Genomic DNA, 19,936 nt, shown 5'->3' on the forward strand with positions numbered 1-19,936 from the left:
GTGATGTGTGAGGGAGAGAAGGAAGGAAGATGAGGTATATCCACACACACTCCCTCTGTGATGTAATTTCCTTTTTATTTCTTGACAATCTCAGTTTCTTTGTTTAATGTTTTATTTTTCTTTATGACAGCTAGTGTAGATCTCAAGCACAACAGTAACAGTTTAGAGCAGTCATTTAGTCATACCAGGTAGTCGCTTTAGTGGTCATTTGTGTACACAAGTTATTGTGGTTCAGGACAAGGTCTCATATGAGGGGTGGGGGAGGATGAAGCTCCTTTTCACACAGTTTCCATTTGATATAAATCTATTATTATGACATTCTTTGTTTTCTTTTCTTCTTTTTGCTGTTTTATTTTTGATGTACTCCAGCTACTGTATAGCTGAAACAATACTGTGATAGGGATAACATTTGTTACCAGAGAGCCAATTTAGAGGTGGTGTGTTGGTATGCTGCATCAGTCTCTATATCATCTGACATCACTCTTCATCCCATGGCAGCTAACTAATGCCTCACTGCTATTTTACATTATCTCTCCATTGCTGATTGTCCCACAAGCATGAGCGAGATTCTTCGGGATTTTTTTTAGGACAATCAGGGTCAGAACCTTCCAGCCCTTGGTATTTCCAGTGAGGGAACATTGGCGTACCTCACCCTTTTCTGACCACTCATCAGTGATTGCAGTGACTCATTCATTTTAAGTCTGCTCTTGGTTAATAAGTAACCACCATCTGGTTGACATCACCAACTCACTTATTACCAGCCACAAGCACTGCCCATTTTTCTAGGTTCTTGGACTTTCAAATGATGCCACCACTATAGACTGGCTTCATCCTTTACATGGATGAGTATCCTTTTTCTTTCTTTTTTTATACATGCTGATTTAGTTTATTAAGAGTACTGTACATAGTGTATACATGCATTGTATATATTGCCAGTGTTGCTGCCTCATCTATAAGCATGTCTTTTAGTCTGTTTTTCATGCACCAAAGTACCATGTTTTGATTGACAAAATAGTTTTTAAGTGGCATTTGTATGATAATAATTGAAATTATGTTATGTTCATAATTGTTTTATATGTGACTTACATGTGTTGATTTGAGAATTATCAAGGTGACCAGCATGTTCATCGTATGTGTTATTTCTCTCAATCCCTCTCCCTTCTGAGTTTCTACCATTTTTAAGTGTATGGGCCCCATAGAGAGGGAGCCACACAAGGATTAGTTACTAGATATGCATCACTGAAGAACAAGCTGCAATACTGTTTCGAACCATGGGTTAGAGCCAGCCTAGGAACAGATGTTAACCTGTGGAGTCCTTTTCTGTTTCTTGATCCTCTCCTGTTGATCTCAGTTGACATATCAGTAGACATAGCACATCCCTATCAACCAAACCAAGAGTATAGTTATGCTTATCAGTCTCGCCTCCAGTTATGTTACATCCCATATTGTCTCACAAGGGTCTAAACCTCTTTGGATTGTTCCGTCCATTAAGTTTCTTAATGTCACCCAGGACAATGAATTAAGGTGGAAGAAACATCATTATAGTTATCAAATCCTCCGCTTATCGTCTCCGCATTCTCCATAAACTCAATGCCCTTGGACTCATTGTACCTGAAGTCAAGAACATCTACACATCTTGAATTCTTCATAAATTTACCAAGGTCTCACCCACCTGGTCTTCCCTATTAACCACACAACATCATTTACCATGAAAGTTGCAGGAAAGGGTATTCATGATCATCCATGATGACTCTCTACCAATTGTCAAGAGATGCTAAACTTACTCGTCCTCCCAACTCTCTTCAACCATCACCTGGACCTCATCAAACAGTTTGGGAAGAAGCTTCCACGCTATCCTCATCACCATCACTTCCTGTAACCAGAGATCCCATATCCCAGAGTTGCAGCTTTACATCACAGCAGCAGCATCAAGCCCATCCCAGCACATTCAGGCTCCTCCAGGAATAGCCCCATTCTGATCATTGTGTACATTTTAAAGAACTCTTAATGTTTGTGTAAAGACTGTTTATTTGTAATGTTTGTGTAAAGACTGTTTATTTGATAAACTTTCCCCTTATTATACCTTTCTTGCCTTGAATGTATATATTTTCTTGTATTTATTTTGAGCCAGTTGCTGCATTTTTTAATCAATAAACCATCAGGTATCATTGTTATTATTATTATTATTATTATTATTATTATTATTATTATTATTATTATCATTATTATTATTTTTATTATGTGTTATTATTAGTATTATGTGTTATTTATATTTAATTATATCTATTATTCTTGTTACCAGGGTGGCGATGGGAATGAAGAAAGGCAGACAGTATGAATTATGTACATGCGTATATATGTATATGTCTGTGTGTGTATATATATATGTACACATTGAGATGTATAGGTATGGATATTTGCGTGTGTGGACATGTATGTATGTATATATGTGTATGTGGGTGGGATGGGCCATTCTTTCGTCTGTTTCCTTGCACTACCTTGCTAACGCGGGAGACAGTGACAAAGCAAAATAAATAAATGAATATATTATACTTGTCGCTGTCTCCCACTTTAGCGAGGTATCGCAAGGAAACAGACGAAAGAATGGCCCAACCCACCCACATACACATGTATATACATACACGTCCACTCACGCACATATACATACCTATACATCTCAATGTATATATATATATATATATATATATATATATATATATATATATATATATATATTTTTTTTTTTTTTATACTTTGTCGCTGTCTCCCGCGTTTGCGAGGTAGCGCAAGGAAACAGACGAAAGAAATGGCCCAACCCTCCCCATACACATGCACATACACACGTCCAAACACGCAAATATACATACCTACACAGCTTTCCATGGTTTACCCCGGACGCTTCACATGCCTTGATTCAATCCACTGACAGCACGTCAACCCCTGTATACCACATCGCTCCAATTCACTCTATTCCTTGCCCTCCTTTCACCCTCCTGCATGTTCAGGCCCCGATCACACAAAATCCTTTTCACTCCATCTTTCCACCTCCAATTTGGTCTCCCTCTTCTCCTCGTTCCCTCCACCTCCGACACATATATCCTCTTGGTCAATCTTTCCTCACTCATTCTCTCCATGTGCCATGGATAGAGTTGTGCGCAGGAGGATGGATGTGCTGGAAATGAGATGTTTGAGGACAATGTGTGGTGTGAGGTGGTTTGATCGAGTAAGTAACGTAAGAGAGATGTGTGGAAATAAAAAGAGCGTGGTTGAGAGAGCAGAAGAGGGTGTTTTGAAATATATATATATATATATATATATATATATATATATATATATATATATATATATATATATATATATACACACACAGACATATGCATATATACACATGTACATAATTCATACTGCCTGCCTTTATTTATTCCTGTTGCCACCCCGCCACACATGATATAACAACCCCCTCCCCCCCTTATGTGCGCAAGGTAGTGCTAGGAAAAGACAACAAAGGCCACATTCGTTCATTCTCACTCCCTAGCTGTCATGTAATAATGCCGTCTCCCATGTTAGCAAGGTAGCGCAAGGAAACAGACGAAAGAATGGCTCAACCCACCCACATACGCATGTATATACATAAACGCCCACACGTGCGCATATACATACCTATACATTTCAATGTATACATACATATACGTACACAGACATATACATATGTACACATGTACATATTCATACTTGCTGCCTTCATCCATTCCCTTTGTTACCCCATCAAACTAAAATGGCATCCTCCCCTCTCGATTTTAATTTTTCCAAAAGATGGAACAGAGAAGGGGACCAAGTGAGGATATTCCCGCAAAGGCTCAGTCCTCTGTTCGTAACGCTACCTCGCAAGGAAACAGACGAAAGAAATGGCCCAACCCACCCCCATACACATGTATATACATACATCCACACACGCAAATATACATACCTACACAGCTTTCCATGGTTTACCCCAGACGCTTCACATGCCCTGATTCAATCCACTGACAGCACGTCAACCCTGGTATACCACATCGATCCAATTCACTCTATTCCTTGCCCTCCTTTCACCCTCCTGCATGTTCAGGCCCCAATCACACAAAATCTTTTTCACTCCATCTTTCCACCTCCAATTTGGTCTCCCACTTCTCCTCGTTCCCTCCACCTCCGACACATATATCCTCTTGGTCAATCTTTCCTCACTCATTCTCTCCATGTGCCCACACCATTTCAAAACACCCTCTTCTGCTCTCTCAACCATGCTCTTTTTATTTCCACACATCTCTCTTACCCTTACGTTACTTACTCGATCAAACCACCTCACACCACACATTGTCCTCAAACATCTCATTTCCAGCTCATCCATCCTCCTGCGCACAACTCTATCCATAGCCCACGCCTCGCAACCATACAACATTGTTGGAACCACTATTCCTTCAAACATACCCATTTTTGCTTTCCGAGATAATGTTCTCGACTTCCACACATTCTTCAAGGCTCCCAGGATTTTCGCCCCCTCCCCCACCCTTTTATTATTATTATTATTATTATTATTATTATTATTATTATTATTATCATTATTGTTGTTATTTCTTTGTCTGTTCCTTGTGCTTCCTTGCTAATGTGGGAAACAGCATTCAGGTATGAAGAAAATTTTATTATTGTTTATATTCTAGTTGATGATGGTATTAATGATATTGTTATCACTATTATCTCTATTGTTTAGCAGTTTTGACACTGTGCACTCAAGTGAAAACTACTTATATTTTGTTTTGTCTCCCATACCTGAATTTTTACTGTACTCTAAGTGAATTTATAGAACATAATGCTGATGCTTAATGTCAAAAGAAACATAAGTCTTTGTGCATATTAAGATTATGTTATCAGTTTCACTTACTAATTCTCATTGCTCGTATCTTAAGGTGGAGTATGTTTTTTCTTTTTTTTCTTATCTTAGTTGCTATTCACAGCCTAATCTTACAAATAGAATTCCACTGTAGAATTTTCCTTACTGGCTCTGTTGCTCTGATATCTTCAGTTTTTAGTGAGTTAGCTTCCCATTTTTTTTCATGAATTTGCAAGCTGCATAAGGCCTTTAGAAGTAGAGCAAAAAGTTGATTTGTTTCCAGATGAAACTATCTTTTCAGTAAAACTTTTTTTCACAGTACAAGTTTCATTTCACAATTTTAGGGATCCCATGTTGGTGATTTTATCAGCTTTTATTTACTCCTCAGCTGCTTAACAAGCATTTATTGAAAATAATTGGATGTATCTCCCATCTCTTGAGTACTATACAACAGCTTTATTAATAACTTTCTAAATTACAGTATTGAGATTTAAAACGGCTGTCTGAATGTTTGCACAGGTTAAAATCTTTTGATTTTGGGAAGTTCATGTTCATTTTAGAGTTCTTATAGATGATGGCTCTAGAATTATTCTCTCTATATGAAGAATGAAGAAGTATCAAAGGTTGTGATAGGAGGGCCACCACCAGGCATGCAGCCTTCAGCACTCCCTTCTGCACCACCTATCTTTCCAGAAGGCTGTCCTCCTGACCAGATTGATGACAAAGTAAGCCATGTCACAATTAATGCTTTGCTGCTCTTGCCGTTACCTTTTCTTTGGCTGGCCTTTGCTTAACGCTTTTCATATTGCTAACCACCATTTTGTCTGTTAGTGAATGAATTGTGGAGAGTCTTGAATCACTTTTGGACATTGAGTCTTTGTTGGCACATGGTAAAAGCAGAAGTGTTGTAGCTTGCTGATGCTGTTAAAATTGAAAACATCTGTAATTGTCACTGTGGTGTTGCCGTTGCAAACTAAGAATCTCCCCTTAAATGCCATTTGACTTTCAGAAAGTTGCTCACACATTGGAAAAAAAATCTCCAAATTTTGTTTCCTGTTATGAAATGAAATGAATACACGGAAAAGTAATGGAAATGTACAGAAGGTGAACTGATATAACTGGTTTAGCCATGTTACAATGCTGAAGTTAACAAGAAGAGCCATGGCAAGGGGAAGTGGAGAGAGTGGAGAAAGAGTAACTTATATAGCAGTAGTACATTGCAAAAATTAACAAGTAGAGCTGTGGCAAGGGGAAGTGGAGGGTGTGGAGAAAGAGTGGGAGGCTGAGCCTCTGATACAAATTCGATAATGACCTTTATCACTATCTATGAAAGTGATACATGTAAGTTTAAAGAATATATGGAAACAAATGAGCTAAAATAACTGGTATGGCTGTAAGTTAGCCCTAGATAAGATACATATTTTCTCCAGCAGAGGCAGGTGAGAGTGGTGACCCACATTCGCTAAATGACACCGCTTTTTATGGTTATAAATGATAACTCATACGTACATACATTTACATATACCTATGTTTGGTTACTTGTATATTTACACCAGAATTACTTCCAGAAAGTAGTAGTCTCTTTTTTTTTTATTTGCTTTGTCACTGTCCCCCCCGTTAGCGAGGTAGCACAAGGAAACAGACGAAAGAATGGCCCAACCCACCCACATACACATGTATATACATACATGTCCACACACAGCACATTTACATACCTATACATCTCAATGTATACATATATATACACACACAGACATATACATATATACCCATGTACATAATTCATACTGTATGCCTTTATTCATTCCCATCGCCACCCCGCCACACATGGAATAACAACACCCTCCCCCCTCATGTGTGCGAGGTAGCGCTAGGAAAAGACAACAAAGGCCCCATTCGTTCACACTCAGTCTCTAGCTGTCATGTAATAATGCACCGAAACCAAAGCTTTCTTTCCACATCCAGGCCTTACAGAACTTTCCATGGTTTACCCCAGACGCTTCACATGCCCTGGTTCAATCCATTGACAGCATGTCGATCCCGGTATACCACATCGTTCCAATTCACTCAATTCCTTGCATGCCTTTCACCCTCCTGCATGTTCAGGCCCCGATCACTCAAAATCTTTTTCACTCCATCTTACCACCTCCAATTTGGTCTCCCATTTCTCCTCGTTCCCTCCACCTCTGACACATATATCCTCTTGGTCAATCTTTCCTCACTCATTCTCTCCATGTAACCAAACCATTTCAAAACACCCTCTTCTGCTCTCTCAACCACACTCTTTTTATTACCATTTGGTAAAGTGTGTGAAAGAAGAAAGTTAAGAGTAAATGTGAATAAGAGCAAGGTTATTAGGTACAGTAGGGTTAAGGGTCAAGTCAATTGGGAGGTGAGTTTGAATGGAGAAAAACTGGAGGAAGTGAAGTGTTTTAGATATCTGGGAGTGGATCTGGCAGCGGATGGAACCATGGAAGCGGAAGTGGATCATAGGGTGGGGGAGGGGGCGAAAATTCTGGGAGCCTTGAAGAATGTGTGGAAGTCGAGAACATTATCTCGGAAAGCAAAAATGGGTATGTTTGAAGGAATAGTGGTTCCAACAATGTTGTATGGTTGCGAGGCGTGGGCTATGGATAGAGTTGTGTGCAGGAGGTTGGATGTGCTGGAAATGAGATGTATGAGGACAATGTGTGGTGTGAGGTGGTTTGATCGAGTAAGTAACGTAAGGGTAAGAGAGATGTGTGGAAATAAAAAGAGCGTGGTTGAGAGAGTAGAAGAGGGTGTTTTGAAATGGTTTGGGCACATGGAGAGAATGAGTGAGGAAAGATTGACCAAGAGGATATATGTGTCGGAGGTGGAGGGAACGAGGAGAAGAGGGAGACCAAATTGGAGGTGGAAAGATGGAGTGAAAAAGATTTTGTGTGATCGGGGCCTGAACATGCAGGAGGGTGAAAGGAGGGCAAGGAATAGAGTGAATTGGAGCGATGTGGTATACCGGGGTTGATGTGCTGTCAGCGGATTGAACCAGGGCATGTGAGGCGTCTGGGGTAAACCATGGAAAGCTGTGTAGGTATGTATATTTGAGTGTGTGGACGTATGTATATACATGTGTATGGGGGTGGGTTGGGCCATTTCTTTCGTCTGTTTCCTTGCGCTACCTCGCAAACGCGGGAGACAGCGACAAAGCAAAAAAAAAAAAAAAAAAAAATCTCTCTTACCCTTACATTACTTACTCGATCAAACCACCTCACACCACATATTGTCCTCAGACATCTTATTTTCAGCACATCCACCCTCCTGCGCACAACTCTATTCATAGCCCACACCTCGCAACCATACAACATTGTTGGAACCACTATTCCTTCAAACATAGCCATTTTTGCTTTCTGAGATAATGTTCTCGACTTCCACACGTTCTTCAAGGCTCCCAGAATTTTTGCCCCCTCCCCCACCCTATGATTCACTTCCGCTTCTCTGTTATGAATACTTATAATGACCAGGAGATGCCTAACAGCCATACAAATGTCGAGATGTTGTTAATTTGAAGGCTCAGGGTTTAAGGTTTCATGTTCTGGATTTTTCGTGACATGTTCTTTTACCATATTACCTTTCATTGACAGTTAACTAGGATTTGGATAAGCCTTATCAATTAACTCTCTTGTGGATCTGAGTCACTTGCGCTGCCTACCTGCTTAAGACCCAGTTTGTCACAGCTCTCTCCCATCTGCTGATGGCTAGCATCGGAAAGAAGTTTTATTTTTTGCTATATGATGCATTGCAGTTAAGACAGAAATGTAGATTATTTAACAAAACGCTTTTGAATAGCTTATCTTGAAATATGTCTTCAATGAATATTTCTCCTTTTAAATAATTCTATATAAAATCATGAAAACAACACAACAAATATAAGTAGCAGTACATTTATTCATTTATTGTGTATACTGAAATATAAAGATGAATAATGCAGAAACAGCTGCATTTAGATATAAAGTCTTTCAGGAAATCATGTTCCAACAAGAAGATAATGAACAAACGGATGGGACAATGAGAATGATAGGGATATGTGGTGTGGAGACGTGGCTTGCTGCCACGTGTATGAGCTAGACTGTTCTGATAAGGTTTATAGATTCAAACAACAATATACATTTGAATTGAAATTCTTATGCCCTATGTTTGATCATGTGTGATCTGCATATGAAAACCATGAGAGGGTGAAAAATTGATTAACAGATTGTGTATGAAAACTATGAGTTAATCTATCTCTTTAAAAGCTGATTTTATGTTTTGAACAGTTATATTGAAACTGTAACTTCTCCTCAGTTCTAGAATTCCAATGGTAGGTGTATCCTGAAACTGTTAACCATATCCCACAGAATGCTTTAACAGAAACAGCTGACTGTATGCATAAAAATGGTGTATCTCTTTGTTTGACTGATTTTTATGTCATAATGTTTTCAGATCTTGACTTATTACTGTGATATACCTTAGTGTATGACATTGAAAAAGAAAGGTTATATGCATGTGCTGTATAGAATATTGATCCATTAATTGTGTACAGTAACAAGGGTGATACATTTAAGGAATAATTATGGATGTTAGTCTTGCTTGGGGACTGTTGAGTTTTAGCACCTTTTGAATGTTGACTTAACTATAATTCAGCACAAGTACATTATTAATGACTATGTAAAGCCAAAGATGCAAACCAGTGTTAAGACTTGTCTTGCCAATTTTGATGAAGTTGCAAGCAGTGGAGAGAATGTGACTAGTAATTGAACATAACGATTGAATGATAGAGGTAGAGAGATGATGGGATATATGTATCCAAATTGTTTTGAAAAGATTATATCTGGAGTTTAGCTTATACAATACCCCAGATTTTATTTCTCTTTTTTTTTTTTTTTTTGTCTGTTGTGGAGTAGTAGGATGATGATACTTCACCAAACACTGCAGCTGCCTCTTCATCAAGACAGGGTTTTTGTTTTCATGATTTGTACTGTGTTTGGTTGTTTAGCTCTTTTACAGAAATAGCATTTGTTTGAATTGGAAAGGAACTAACATAACCCTAGGGAAGATTGTATTTGAGTATGATTTTTAAGGTTTACTTAGTGTAATGCAGTAAGATGGCCAGGGCAAGAAATTGATTGCTTTATAATTTTTTCTTTTGGGAGGGAAATTTTCCTGGTTTAAGAGTTTTTTTGTGGATTTCTATGTATTGTATTGATTTTTATTACAGTATATCCTCAGTATTGACTTTATAGTGTGTTGAGTTGAGCTGTTGATTTTGTATCTAGTGTTTGACTGTCTTTTAGTAAAGTGAATTGTGCAACGAGGACAGATAGGTGGAGAAAGTGTATGTTTTTCTAACTCTGATTTTATTAAGCCCTTTGTTTGATACATCCAAATGGAAATTCATAACCTTTAACAGTAACTATAGCAGAGAAGATGTCAAGAGGAAATGAAAGAAGCCTTAAGGTATCATAGTATGAACATTCAGGAGGATGTGATGCATGCATGGGATAGAATGACTTATAGGAGTATGTAATACAGGGAACAATGTGCTGTCATTGGACAATCAGAGCATATGAAACAGTCAAAGGAAACCATAGAGTGGTAAGTGGAGTTTGGCAGTGGATGGTATGTTTTGGGGTTTGTGTATCATAAATGACAATTGGAGAGTAGATACAAGCAAGTAACTTGCTTATCTGTTCCTGCTCTACCTGATGAAGGCAAGAAACAGCAAACAACCCTAAAAAAAAAGTCAAAAGATAGATTTACCATGTGGCCTTGATTATTGTGACTTTAGGCAACAGTTTAGCTGAGTTAAAGAGATTTATGCAACAGAATTTCTAATATATCTTGTAAAGGATGCATAAGCATGTCAGTTTTGTGGTAGTTGGGTGCAGTATTAATTCATTTCTGAATAGTGTTTCTAGGATGTATGACATGAGAATTTGAAAATGTTTCCTTCATTTTTCTGCTTCTGTTATTGTGATTTATATGGTTTGATATTACCCCATTATACTGTATTGTCATATTTGTAAACTTTTAAGCTGAATTTGATGTAGAAACGTTAAAAAAGAGTTAAAGACAGTTTTTCTAAAGAATACGTAGTTCGGGGAGCACTTCTCAGAATTTAATCATGAAGCAGATGCATTGAGAAAGTACACACATGCATGCTTGCTTACACCCATACAGTGGAATATAAGAAAGTGTCTGTAGATGGAAGAAGAAATTAGGGAACTATGAAATATATCTACAGGGCATGATAACAAAATCATATAAAAGGGATTCAGAAGGAATGTAACTAGAGAAAAGAAAAGCACATGAACTAAAAGGCTTCTGAGAAAAAGTTCAGAAAGGGATTATAGGAACATCTATGAGATGGAATGAAAGGATTGAATGCTCGTAACACAGATACCAAATAATAGAAGGAAGAGTACAGAAGCATACTCTTGGGCTGTTAGGCAGAAACAGAAGTATTGAGAGAGGCAAAGTAACAGGAAACTGGGGACATTAAAAGAGAGGTATAGTGTGTGGTAAAATCTTCAGTGAAGTTGTAGTGAGAGTTATATGCATTCTCAGAGACGGAGCAATCAAGGAGTGTAAGCACAGTGAAGTATAAGGTGTAAAGATGTGTAGAGAGAGATGGTGGAAGAATGCTTGGAGTGTTGTATGTGAGGAAGCTATGTAGGAACAGGTATAAGTGGAGACTCTTTTGCCATGGCCACCCCCTTGAAAGGAATTCAGAGAGGAAACGGGCTTTAGAGATATACATTTATGTTTTTATTATTATTGTTATACATTATCGCTGTTTCCCGCATCAGCTAGGTAGTGCCAGGAAACAGACAAAGAATGGCCCATCCATTCAAATACACATATATATACATAAATGCACATATACATAAATATACATATCAACATATACACACATATCATAAATGTACATATCAGCATATACACACATATACATACACACACAGACATATACATAGATATGCATGTGCATATTTGTACTTGCTTGCCTTTATCCATTTCTGGCACCACTTCGCCCCACAGGAAACAGCATCACTACCCCCCACTTCAGCAAAGTAGCACTAGGAAAACAGATAGAAAAGGCCACATTCATTCACACTGTCTCTAGCTGTCATGTGTAGTGCATCGATACCACAGCTCCCTATCCACATCCAGGCCCCACAGACCTTTCCATGGTTTACCCCAGATGCTTCACATGCCCTGGTTCAGTCCATTGACAGCATGTTGACCTTGATGTACCACATCATTCCAGTTCACCCTATTCCTTGCATGCCTTTCACCCTCCTGTATGTCCTGGTCCCAATCACTCAAAATCTTTTTCACTCCATCCTTCCACCTCCAGTTTGGTCTCCTACTTCTCATTCCCTCCACCTCTGACACATACATCCTCTTTGTCAACCTTTCCTCACTCATTCTCTCTTTCTGTCCAAACCATTTCAACACACCCTCTTGTACTCTTTCAGCCACACTCTTTTTATTACGACACATCTCTCTTACCCTTTCATTACTTACTCAATCAAAGCACCTCACACCACATATTGTCCTCAGACATCTCATTTCCAACACATTTACTCTCCTCTGCACAACCCTATCTATAGCCAACGCTTTGCAACTATATAACATTGTTGGAACTACTATTCCTTCAGACATACCCACTTTTGCTCTCCGAGATAACACTCTCTTTCCACACATTCTTCTCCCCCTCCCCCATCCTGTAACTCACTTCTGCTTCCATGGTTTCATTTGCTGCTAAGGCCACTCCCAGATATCTAAAACACTTCACTTCCTCCAATTTTTTGCCTTTCAAACTTACATCCCAATTAACCTGTCCCTCACCCCTAATAAACCTAATAACTTTGCTCTTATTCACATTTACTCTCATATTTCTCCTTTCACACACTTTTCCAACCTCAATCACCAACCTCTGCAGTTTCTCACTTGAGTCAGCCACTAGTGCTGTATCATCGGTGAACAACAACTGACTCACTTCCCAGGCCCCCTTATCCCCAACAGACTACACTCACCCCTCTCTCCATAACTCTTGCATTTACCTCTCTAATCACCCCATCTGTAAACAAGTTAAACAACCATGGGGACATCACATACCCATGCCATAGAGATATATGTGTCAGAGTTTGGAAAGAGGGGCAAGTATGCAGTCGGTTGTGGATGAGAGAGCTTGGGAAGTGAATCAGTTGTTGTTCGCTGATGATACAGCACTGGTGGCTGATTCGGGTGAGAAACTGCAGAAGCTGGTGACTGAGTTTGGTAAAGTGTGTAAAAGAAGAAAGCTGCGAGTAATGTGAATAAGAGCAAGGTTATTAGGTACAGTAGGGTTGAGGGACAAGTCAATTGAGAGGTAAGATTGAATGGAGAAAAACTGGAGGAAGTGAAGTGTTTTAGATATCTGGGAGTGGATTTGGCAGAAGATAGAACCATGGAAGTGGAAGTGAATCATACGAAGGGGGAGGGGGCGAAACTTCTGGAAGCATTGAAAAATGTGTGGAAGGCGGGAACATTATCCCGGAAAGCAAAAATGGGTATGTTTGAAGGAATAGTGGTTCCAACAATGTTATATGGTTACGAGGCATGGGCTGTGAGTAGAGTTGTGCACAGGAGGGCGCAAGTGCTGGAAATGAGATGTTTGAGGACAATATGTGGTGTGAGGTGGTTTGATCGAGTAAGTAATGAAAGGGTGGTAAAAAGAGTGTGGTTGAGAGAGCAGAAGAGGGTGTTTTGAAATGGTTTGGTCACATGGAGAGAATGAGTGAGGAAAGATTGACCAAGAGAATATATGTGTCAGAGGTGGAGGGAACAAGGAGAAGTGGGAGACCAAATTAGAGATGGAAAGATGGAGTGAAAAAGATTTTGAGTGATTGGGGCCTGAACATGCAGGAGGGTGAAAGACGTGCAAGGAATAGAGTGAATTGGAACAATGTGGTATACAGGGGTCGATGTGCTATTAATGGATTGAACCAGGGCATATGAGGCGTCTGGGAGAAACCATGGAAAGTTCTGTTGGGCCTGGATGTGGAAAGGGAGCTGTGGTTTTGGTGCATTATACATGACAGCTAGAGACTGAGTGTGAACAAATGTGGCCTTTGTTGTTTTCTCCTAGCGCTACCTCGTGCACATGCGGGGGAAGGGGGTTGTCATTTCATGTGTGGCGGGGTGGCAATGGGAATGAATAAGGGCAGACAGTATGAATTATGTACATGTGTACATATCTATATGTCTGTGTGTGCATATATATGTATACGTTGAGATGTATAGGTATGCATATATGCGTGTGTGGATGTGTATGTATATATATGTGTATGCGGGTGGGTTGGGCCATTCTTTTGTCAGTTTCCTTGTGCTACCTCGCTAACGCGGGAGACAGCGACAAAGTATAATAAAAAAAAAGAAAAGTAAATAAAGTAAATAAAGTGCGTAAGACAAGGGAACAAATGAGAACTTCAGTGAAGGGGGCTAATGGGGAGGTGATAACAAGTAGTGGTGATGTGAGAAGGAGATGGAGTGAGTATTTTGAAGGTGTGTTGAATGAGTTTGATGATAGAGTGGCAGATATAAGGTGTTTTGGTCGAGGTGGTGTGCAAAGTGAGAGGGTTAAGGAAAATGATTTTGTTAAAAGAGAAGAGGTAGTAAAAGCTTTGTGGAAGATGAAAGCCGGCAAGGCAACGGGTTTGGATGGTATTGCAGTGGAATTTATTAAAAAAGGGGGTGACTGTATTGTTGACTGGTTGGTAAGGTTATTTAATGTATGTATGACTCATGGTGAGGTGCCTGAGGATTGGCAGAATGCTTGCATAGTGCCATTGTACAAAGGCAAAGGGGATAAGAGTGAGTGCTCAGCTTACAGAGGTATAAGTTTGTTGAGTATTTCTGGTAAATTATATGGGAGGGTATTGATTGAGAGGGTGAAGGTATGTACAGAGCATCAGAGTGGGGAAGAGCAGTGTAGTTTCAGAAATGGTAGAGGATGTGTGGATCAGGTGTTTTTTGCTTTGAAGAATGTATGTGAGAAATACTTAGAAAAGGAAATGGATTTGTATGTAGCATTTATGGATCTGGAGAAAGCATATGATAGAGTTGATAGAGATGCTCTGTGGAAGGTATTTAGAATATATGGTGTGGGAGGCAAGTTGTTACAAGCAGTGAAAAGTTTTTATCGAGAATGTAAGGCATGTGTACGTGTAGGAAGAGAGGAAAGTGATTGGTTCTCAGTGAATGTAGGTTTGTGGCAGGGGTGTGTGATGTCTCCATGGTTGTTTAATTTGTTTATGGATGGGGTTGTTAGGGAGGTGAATGCAAGAGTTTTGGAAAGAGGGGCAAGTATGAAGTCTGTTGGGGATGAGAGAGCTTGGGAAGTGAGTCAGTTGTTGTTCGCTGATGATACAGCGCTGGTGGCAGATTCATGTGAGAAACTGCAGAAGCTGGTGACTGAGTTTGGTAAAGTGTGTGAAAGAAGAAAGCTGAGAGTAAATGTGAATAAGAGTAAGGTTATTAGATACAGTAGGGTTGAGGGTCAAGTCAATTGGGAGGTGAGTTTGAATGTAGAAGAACTGGAGGAAGTGAAGTGTTTTAGCTATCTGGGAGTGGATTTGGCAGCGGATGGAACCATGGAAGCGGAAGTGGATCATAGGGTGGGGGAGGGGGCGAAAGTTCTGGGAGCCTTGAAGAATGTGTGGAAGTCGAGAACATTATCTCGGAAAGCAAAAATGGGTATGTTTGAAGGAATAGTGGTTCCAACAATATTGTATGGTTGCGAGGCGTGGGCTATGGATATAGTTTTGCGGAGGAGGGTGGATGTGCTGGAAATGAGATGTCTGAGGACAGTACGTGGTGTGAGGTGGTTTGATCGAGTAGGTAATAATAGGGTAAGAGAGATGTGTGGTAATAAAAAGAGTGTGGTTGAGAGAGCAGAAGAGGGTGTTTTGAAATGGTTTGGTCACATGGAGAGAATGAGTGAGGAAAGATTGACCAAGAGGATATATATGTCAGAGGTGGAGGGAACGAGGAGAAGTGGGAGACCAAATTGGAGGTGGAAGGATGGAGTGAAGAAGATTTTGAGTGATCGGGGCCTGAACATGCAGGAGGGTGAAAGGCGTGCAAGGAATAGAGTGAATTGGAACGATGTGGTATACCGGGGTCGACGTGCTGTCAATGGATTGAACCAGGGCATATGAAGCGTCTAGGGTAAACCATGGAAAGTTGTGTGGGGCCTGGATGTGGAAAGGGAGCTGTGGTTTCGGTGCATTATTACATGACAGCTAGAGACTGAGTGTGAACGAATGTGGCCTTTGTTGTCTTTTCCTAGTGCTACCTCGCACACATGAGGGGGAGGGAGTTGTTATTCCATGTGTGGTGAGGTGGCGATGGGAATGAATAAAGGTAGACAATATGAATTATGTACATGTGTATATATGTATATGTCTGTGTGTGTGTGTATATATATGTATACATTGAGATGTATAGGTATGTATATTTGCGTGTGTGGACGTATATGTATATACATGTGTATGTGGGTGGGTTAGGCCATTCTTTTGTCTGTTTCCTTGCGCTACCTAGCTAATGCGGGAGACAGCGACAAAGCAAAATATAAATAATAATAGATGGATAGATAGATAGATAGATAGAAGAATATTTAGGATCATTTCATGTTGACAAAAATGGAGAACCTAGATTGAACCGAAGACATGGAGGATGGATTGACACAGCAGGAATTAGTTGGGAATAACAAAAAACTGATTTAAAGAAGGTTACAAGAAATACCTTGATGACAGAGTTGTGGATGCATGGAATAATCTATGATAGGAACTTGTAAATGTACACAGTATTGATAAATTGAAAAAGTTGAATGATATAAAAGAAAGTTTAAGCAATGAGGCCTCGTAAGTGTCAAACTCCCTTCCTTTATCGCAAAAATGGGCAGTTACATCCTGTCTTATGGCACATGTATCACTGGTATACGTACCATGTCCAGGGATATGCGGAAGCAGATAAACAAGTCCTGTATGTATCTACGAGTAAGTATTTATGAATCCTTGTTTATGCATATGTGAAGGGAATTTTATGCTTTTGACATTCATTATATTTCCACTTAGCTTTTTCATTCTTTGTACTGCTATATTAGGATAAAAGTATTTCTTCACATCTTGTCTGATGTTTCTCTTGCTAAGTTTCTTTTTGTATCATCTAGTTAAAGAATGCCACCTTATTTGAACGAATTGTTTGTCGTAACATTGTCAAATATGTTAAAGAACCAGACACTTGTACGGTAATCATGTCTCCTATTTTTCATCTTTCCTTTGATGTGGGGAAATCTAAAGTTTCTCTCCTTTCCCTGTGACTGAGTTCCCTAATGTGAGTTTTGTCAGTAGCAGTAAGTCAAAGAATGAGCTTATGCTGTTCTCTGAAGTATTCCAGATTAGGAAATGAGTTGACAGCATAATTTTCTCATAAATTTCCCCAGTTATCCAGATGTTGTCCTTTAGCCTACAGTATCTGATTCCATTACTTTGCAGCCAGTAAACAGGTGTACTGCTCACTGCAATGTAAACTTAAAGCACATTTTGGGTTAGAGGAGTAAAATTATTTTCTCCGTTTGTTTTCCAAATTGTTGATGTCACATACAAACCAAGCAGTTTTTGGAATCTGTTTTGTAGAACATGATATTAGATCCTTTAGTACTGTATTTGGTATGGAAATTATGTTGTAGAACATGATTTTAGATCCTTTAGTGATGTATCCAGTATGAAAGTTATGTTGTAGAGCATGATTTCAGACCCTTCAGTGCCATATCCTGTATGAAAATTATGTTGCAGAACATGATTTTAGATCCTTCAATGCCGTATCATGTACGAAAATTGTTTTCACTTCTTATAAGCTTAAGGTTGCTTGTGTTTTCAAGGAAACCCATTTTGCCTGATTGACTGCTTTTAGATATTGATAAACAAATATCTGGATGGATGGATGTCCATGCCTTGTCTGATTTTTCTTGCTGCTGTCCAAGAGGCTGTGCATTATATTGTGGTGTCCACATTTACCTAATTCATTGTGTGATTAAGTTTTTGTCACAATTGTCATTAAAGCAACAAAAATCAATGTAAGATCGAAGACATTACTTTTAACATATTATCTCGTAACTTTGGCATGTGCTGCCATACTACCTGCCATATTATGTTTTATCCTCTTGGTCACTCATAGACTTATTCATGGAAACCTATGGACTTCTTTAGCATGTTTTGTGGATGGCTCCAGCTAATGGCATATGGTATAGCTAAGTGCAAATGATTTGTCATAATTAAAGTAAAAAAGTGTAAACATGTTCAGCTCATTTAGGCAATTGGCTGTTTTAGAAAGTAACAATAATTAATTTGCTCAGCTGTCATATCTCATATAAAAATGCAGAAAAGTCTCAGGTAAAACTGGTTTTTGTATTGAGTTTGAGAGTTTACGACAAATCTTCTGCACATGACCACACTGTGAATATGACCAAGTCAAGGGAGTCGTTAGATGAAAATTAGTCTTCATAGTTACATGTACACCCTTTATTTAAGAGCTGCATGTTTTTGTTTTGATAATTGTCCAAATTTCACTTGGAGTTCCATTAATTGATCACAAAGAGAAGTTGTTATTTTGATGATAGAAGCTTTGAAAGATTCTCTGTTCCTTTTGCGAAAGACAACCATCATAGGATTTGATATACTGAGCTCTATCTCCCTACCTAAAGAAATTCTTTGCTTAAGTACAACTATTAGATTAAGAAAATTTTACAGATGTGTTCTGTAATTTTGATTGGCATTGCAATTCAGTTGTATGAAAAGGTTTAGTAGATAGGTGCAAGCCTTCTTTGCAGTGTTTTCAAGACTTGATTTGAGTTCTCTGTTAATAGAGCCTTTCATTTTTTTACAGTTTGCCATCAATTCTTTTTTGGATAAGGTAGATGACATAAAGGTTCTGCTTCACATGCATTCCTTCACATATGACTTCCATCTCCGTGCTTTGTGTGCATATGTTGCCAACCGTCAGCTTCTTTTTACTCCTGGTTATCATCTCTCATCATGTCTGTCAGACTTCATCAAGTACTACAATAAAGGACCTAACTTTGCCAGAAACCTCATCCACTCAGGTATGTGTTCAAAAATGTATTTTTTGATTGTCTAGTATTAATGTGGGAAATCCTAAACATTTACAAAAAAAAAAAAAAAAAAATATGATGCAAAATTTTACGATATCAGTTTCAATATATTTGATTTCACTAACATGATTTTTAGGATATGGTCTATTTTAGTTAGCTTCGAGGATAATACATTGGTGCTGTCACAGACTAAAGAATGATTTTATTTTGGATGTTAGGGAGTGATATTTTCACTTTATTTTTAAAGTAAGAAAAATATATCTGACTCACGTGATGGATTTTGTTCTTCATTGTGAACAGCAAAAAGTGTAGATTTAAGGATATGCTGAAACTTTTGATTAATACTCAATGATTGGGTTTTACAATATTCACACTACACAAAATATGTGACATTACTTACAGAGATTGTTGATGTCTATGATAATATTTTTTGTCAGTTTCACCTTCAAGAATTCCATAAATTTGAGGAATTTCAGAGATCAAAGAATTTTCAAAAGAATGGAAAATCTTGAGAAATTGTTTGACAACATAGGAAACTTGTTTGCTTTAGATTTTTTTATTTTTTTTTATTTTATTTTTTTTTGCCGCTGTCTCCCGCGTTTGCGAGGTAGCGCAAGGAAACAGACGAAAGAAATGGCCCAACCCACCCCCATACACATGTATATACATACGTCCACACACGCAAATATACATACCTACACAGCTTTCCATGGTTTACCCCAGACGCTTCACATGCCTTGATTCAATCCACTGACAGCACGTCAACCCCGGTATACCACATCGCTCCAATTCACTCTATTCCTTGCCCTCCTTTCACCCTCCTGCATGTTCAGGCCCCGATCACACAAAATCTTTTTCACTCCATCTTTCCACCTCCAATTTGGTCTCCCTCTTCT

General features: G+C 38.9%; 1 protein-coding gene across 1 annotated transcript in view; it reads left to right on the forward strand.

Annotated features, from left to right (window-relative positions):
* The window catches only part of LOC139761194 (KICSTOR complex protein SZT2-like), a 388,469-nt gene that overhangs the window by 346,110 nt on the left and 22,423 nt on the right, over positions 1–19,936 (forward strand). Inside the window, exons 66-67 of the mRNA XM_071685224.1 lie at positions 5,470–5,589; positions 18,815–19,031. Coding sequence (XP_071541325.1) covers positions 5,470–5,589; positions 18,815–19,031 — 337 coding nt within the window. The remainder of the gene's footprint in view (positions 1–5,469; positions 5,590–18,814; positions 19,032–19,936) is intronic.

This window comes from Panulirus ornatus, chromosome 39, assembly GCF_036320965.1.
Source record: "Panulirus ornatus isolate Po-2019 chromosome 39, ASM3632096v1, whole genome shotgun sequence".
Lineage (NCBI taxonomy): Eukaryota > Metazoa > Arthropoda > Malacostraca > Decapoda > Palinuridae > Panulirus > Panulirus ornatus.